The sequence below is a fragment of the Echinops telfairi genome, unplaced genomic scaffold (genome assembly GCF_000313985.2).
Source record: "Echinops telfairi isolate 266 unplaced genomic scaffold, ASM31398v2 ScPeMD7_1;HRSCAF=3_0, whole genome shotgun sequence".
NCBI classification, from domain to species: Eukaryota; Metazoa; Chordata; class Mammalia; order Afrosoricida; family Tenrecidae; genus Echinops; species Echinops telfairi.
The window spans coordinates 72715620-72721393 of NW_022103896.1; the positions used below are offsets into that span (position 1 = coordinate 72715620).

At 41.6% G+C, this 5774-nt stretch overlaps 1 protein-coding gene across 1 annotated transcript in view; it reads left to right on the forward strand.

The window, feature by feature from the left end:
* Positions 1-5774, forward strand: part of CPA6 (carboxypeptidase A6) — a 380767-nt gene that overhangs the window by 359857 nt on the left and 15136 nt on the right. Inside the window, exon 9 of the mRNA XM_004697528.2 lies at positions 2213-2415. Within this exon, the coding sequence (XP_004697585.1) occupies positions 2213-2415 (203 nt within the window). The remainder of the gene's footprint in view (positions 1-2212; positions 2416-5774) is intronic.

Consider the following 5774-nt stretch of genomic DNA (forward strand, 5'->3'; position numbering starts at 1 on the left):
TTGTTTTCTCCTCCATACTGTTCATCTCTGCAGATAGATAGATCTGCAGAGACAAAATATGCACTAAAAAACAAGGCATAGCAAGACAAAGTGACAAAAGAAACACAACAATGACAACAAAAAAGACAACCAATAACCCATAAAAGAATAAATTAATTTAAAAAAAGAAAAATGTTTAAAAGAAAGAAAAACCTGTAAATAGATCAAGATCTGATTTTTCACCTCTAGGAGTGTCCTTCAGTCAAGTCCGATGGGGTACCACGCTCTGGCCCCAGAGTCTATCCTTTGGACTCCCTTGGGAGCTCCTTGCTCTGCTCTCCACATTGCTCTGCCGCACGCCTTTAGTGGTTTGCCTCGGTGTCGTGGGGTCAGTCTGGGCCAATCCCGACCCTGAGTCTCCAGTGTTGTCCCCCGTAGGGTCATGGGTCAGCAAAGGATGTTGTGTCTCATAGTGGGATCAGCCATATGGTCCACTCTGTGCATTTGCTGTTCAGAGCGGGGATATTGTCCTCTAAGCCTGGTGGGCCAGGATGTGCTCCACTCTCTCTTCCTCCCCCTTCATTTGCTCCCATTTGCTCTGATCAGATAAGTCCCTCTCCCCTAGCTGCAGCTTCAGTGCCATCCTCTAAAGTAAATTCCTCTGGGGGGAGGGGCAGTTGTCCATGTAGGTGGTATGGGAGCCAAGCCCTCAGGCCCCTCCACTGGCTCCTGTTAGAAATTTTTAAGGTCTAATTCAGTGATCTAAAATTTCAAACACAACCAGTTGCTGACAAATTGATTCCTGACACATAGCATCAGAAATCAACTTGGTGATATTTAATCCAATCTGTATATCATCCAAAGGAGCCCTGTGGCACAGTGACTAAGTACTGTACTGCAAACTGGAAAGTCAGAGGTTCAAACTCGCCAGTCATTCTGCAGCAGGAAAATGTGGGAATGCGCTTCTGTAAAGATTTTAGCTCAGGAAACCCTACGGGGTAGTTCTTCTCTGTCCTGTGGGGTTGCTATGAGTTGAAATCAACTCAACAGCACACAACAATAACAAGGATAAAATATGCCCCTTGTCCTCAAGAACTTCACCAGCTAAAAAAGAAAAGGAACTATACAAATATTTAACTATAGAACAACTTAAATGCCACTGGCTTTCCAGCTTCCTACAGCCAGACACAATGACCTCTGGAGGCATTTTATCTTCTACCCCCTTCCCCCAGGCCATGTTGGATCCGTACCACCTATACTAGTCTCAAATGTTATAAAACCTCAGCCATATTCAAAGAAGGCTGGTACTGGCTATATCCATTGAGGATACCGTATATTCAGCAAGTCCCCTTAGGTGACAAAGAGTGTCTGACTGTCTTTTAGAGGTACCACACACAAGGCCAGATACCTCATCACCCATGGGTTTAACTGTAACCCTGATTCCTCCCCATTCCCAACAGGAAAAATAGCACTCGTGTTTGCTGCAAGGCCATGTAGTGATGTCATGTACTGCCAACATCACGTGGGGAAATCAGCAAGATTGGGATTTGGTTCCTTTATACAGAATAAAAGATAGCCTTCCCCATCATTTATTATGAAAACAAACAAGCCTGTAAACACACATTCACTTATTCAACAAATACTTATAGAACAATTTCTACACCATTTTTCTAGTTGCTAGATGGCCAGCAAGAAAGGCACCGTGTCCCTGCCCTCCTGGAGCATGGGAATCTAACAAGAAATCCCACTTGAATGCGGGCTCGATTGGGGTAGGGTTGGTTTGTTTTTTCCTGTATATCGTAGACACCCAGAACAATGTAAATATTGATTGAATAGTAAATGAGTTGTTGATGAGCACTAATTACAAGGGTCTAGGTGCAACCAAGGAAAATTCAGGTGTTGCCAAGGACATAAACAGGCAGCCTCTGGGATCACGTAAAATTAGTTCTCCAGCAAAAGAAGCCCATAGCTCACAAAGCCCCGCATTTGGAGCAGCTTGCATAGGAAACCATCAGTTCCTGTTTGCTCTTCAGGCAGCCCTCTGGCTCTTTGGAGTTGGGTTCACCTTGGATTTTTCAATATTGAATTCTATAAAGCTAGCAGTTTGATAAATTGCTTCATGATACTATGTGCTCATATAAGCAAAGAAACGTCACAGCTTAACCATGTTGACTCATGTTTTTGTTTTCTTCCCTGCCCACTCTCCCACCCTGTTTTCCTTTCCAACTTGCAGACGAAGGAGCTTCGATGCACCCTTGCGAGGACACGTACTGTGGACCTTTCCCAGAGTCCGAGCCAGAAGTGAAAGCTGTAGCCAACTTTCTCCGAAAACACAAAAAGCACATCCGGGCTTACCTCTCTTTTCATGCATATGCCCAGATGTTACTCTATCCCTATTCTTACAAATATGCTACGATCCCTAATTTCAGCTGCGTAGTAAGTATTTTACTTTTATATGGGTATCTGGCTTTGAGCTTCCTTTCTAATGTTAAGAGGATTTTGAATCATAATCACAATAGCAAAAACATAGGCTAGTTTACATATATTCATTCATTTATTCTTTATACCAATCTTGTGAGGTAGGTACATATTATCATCTCCATTTTTACAGCTGAGGAAACAGACTCAGAGACTAAGTAATTAGAGTAAGAACACAGAGTTTGAGCAATTCTACTGTCGTCATAGAAAGGACTCAACCCCAGGTCTAGCTCCTGAGTTGTCGCTTTTAACCACTGTGCTTTGCTGCCTCTCAAATGCAATCATTCCAAACCTATTACATTCTCACCGCAGCTTATTCTGCAAAGGTCACGATGGATTTGATTAGAATTACAGCTTAGTCACATATGCTGGGCATAATTAACTTTATTGAGTAAATAATTATTCATAGATTATAGTTGGACTCTCATTAATTAAAAGCAAGTTTTCATTTATAAGCACTCTTTGCTTAGTGCTACCAAGTCTCCGGGCATGTGTCTGACAAGTTAGCTGCTAAGACTGAGCATGAGATTCCTTGAAAATGAAACCAGTGAGTTCCTTTCTCTCCTCGTCTCAAAGACCCTGCTCAGCCCCATAGGGCAGAAGGGTGTCTCAGAGCCTGTACATCAACCTCTGGTCCCAGGGTGGCATACATAATTTAGCTCGATTACGAGCTGAAAGATTGGTAGCTTGAACTCACCCAGAAGCATTTTGAAAGACAGGTCTGACAAAATGCTCCCAAAAGAACCCAGCCTTGAAGATTTGAGAGAGTAATTCTACTCTGCTAGCAGAGGGAATCCGCGCCTCAATGGCAAATAACAATAACAACCTGGCGACTGAAAGCCTAGGAAGTTTAAAAACAGGCAGACCTAATAACTTAGGTTATGTCAGGCTACTAATGAGCTCTGAGGAGGAAGAGTGATTGGGAGAGGGCAAAAGGGTTTTCGAGGTTGCTTTTAATGTCCTATTGACCTGAATGAGTGCATTCGGTGTGTGATAATTTATTAAGCCATAATTTTTTATTGTGCACTCATCTGTATATGTAATACTCAATTAAAAAGTTTTTATTGGGGAGAAAGCACTCCCTTTCTCACTATACTTTAAACCCCAAATTCTCACCAGTGACTTGGGTTTTAGGAATTCTCTGCATCTTCAAGATAGAAAGATGGGAAGATGGGGCATCCAGAACAGAATCTGGAAGAAGACTTAAATCTAGCCAAAAGGGGAGCTTTGTTTTTGGCAATCCAAGAAAAGATTGTGAGCAAATTCTGAGAATCAAGATTCTGAGAATAATGTAAAAGTGGTCATTTACATTCAATAGTAATATCCTTTAGCTGTTATCTGCTGCTGTCAAATAGGCATTTGTGGCTGTAGTTTTTGACCTGATAGCCACATAGTCGGCCCTTTCTAACCTGGGGACAGTGGTGTGTGTGTGTGTGTGTGTGTGTGTGTGTGTGTGTGTTAAATCCAAACTCATAGCAACCTTATGTACAACAATATGACACACTGCCTGGTGCCTTGCCATCCTCAAAGTCATTCTTATGTTTAAGCCCATCGTTGCAGCCACTGTGTCATGACATCTTATCCAAGGGCGTCCTCCTTTTGGCTGACCTTCCACTTTAGCACGATATCTTTCTGTATAGAAACTTCCATATTTTACATCTATCTTTCCCACAAGAGTTAAACCAGTTTTCCACTTGCCTTGGATTGAGTAATATGACTAAGAGTAGGTCAGTTGTTCACAACTGAGGGTAAGTTTGCCTCCTCAGAGGAAATTTAGCAATGTCATTATCATAACCTGGTAGGGAGATACTGCTTGCGAAACATCCAACAATGCACAGGACACCATCGCAACAAAGAATTGTCCAACCCAAAATGTCAACAGTGCTGATGACTAGAAACTCTGGGTTTGACTGAAGGGGAAAAGGAAAGAAAGAGATGATAGTTCTCAGAAATTGAGCTGTCTCTAATGTTAATCTGAAACAATTATATTAAAATTATTCCAAAACCTTCTGTTGATATATAGATGTCAATGTTTCTGCTAGTCATAAGATTGGCAGTTCAAGCCCACAAGTCTCCATGGGAGAAAAGTGAGGATGTCTATCTTTGTGCCTATTCTGCAGAAAGGTGATCCCACAGAATGCTCAAACAGTAGAACAATATCATTGATATTGTACGCAAGTAAAATCTTACTGAAGATTATCCAACAATGGTTGCAGTAGTACATTAATAGGAAGCTGTGAGACATGCCGGCCGGAATCAGAAGAGGACATGGAACAAGTGATGTCATTGCTGATGGATCGTGCCTGAAAGCAGAGAATATCAGAATAGATATTTACTTATGCTTTTTGTATTTGCAAAGGCATTCAACTGTGTGGATCCTAACAAACTATAGATAACCTTGAGAAAAAATGAAAATTCTAGAAGACTTTATTGTGCTCATGCAGAACTTCCACGTGGTTCAAGAGGCAGTTGTGCAAACAGAACGAGGAGCTACTGAATGGTTTAATATCAGGATAGGGTTGTGTCCCACCATCATATTTATTCAATCTGTATGCTGAGCAAATCATCAGAGAAGCTGGCTTATATGAAGAAGAAGCTCGCATCAAGATTGGAGGAAAGTTGCTAACAACCTGCAGATTCCGCAGATTGCACAACCTTGTTTGCTGAAAGGAGGACTCGAAGCAGTTGCTGATTAAGATCGAGGAGAGCCTTCAGTATGGGTTACAAAGTAAGGTTAAGACATCATGATAAAGAAAAGGTTGAAGTTGTCAAGAATTTATCTTGCTTGGATTCACAATCAATACTCATAGAGGCAGCAGTCAAGAGATCCAAAGATGTGTTGCATTAAGTAAATCTGCACAAGACCTCTTTACAGTATTGAAAAGCAAGGATGTTACTTTGAGGACTAAATTGTGCCTGACCCAAGCCATGGCATTCTTCATTGCCTGATAGACATGTAAAAGTTGGACTTTAAATAAGGCAGACTGAAGAAGAATGGATGCATTTGAATTGTGGTACTGGAGAAGAACACTGAAAGTACCATAGACTGCTAAAAAGTCAAACGGATCTGTGTTGGAAGAAGTACAATCAGAGTACTCCTTAGAAGCAAGAATGGTGAGACTTCATCTTACATACTTTGGACATGTTACAAAGAGAGACCAGTCCCTGGAGAATGACGTCATGTTTGGTAAAGTAGAGGCAACAATGAAAAAGAGGAAGGCCCACTCAAGTACTCCCTCAACACAAGAATACTTTCTTCTATTAAATTGGCATTCTATGATGCTCACCTTCCCGACACAACCGCTGAAGACAAAGCG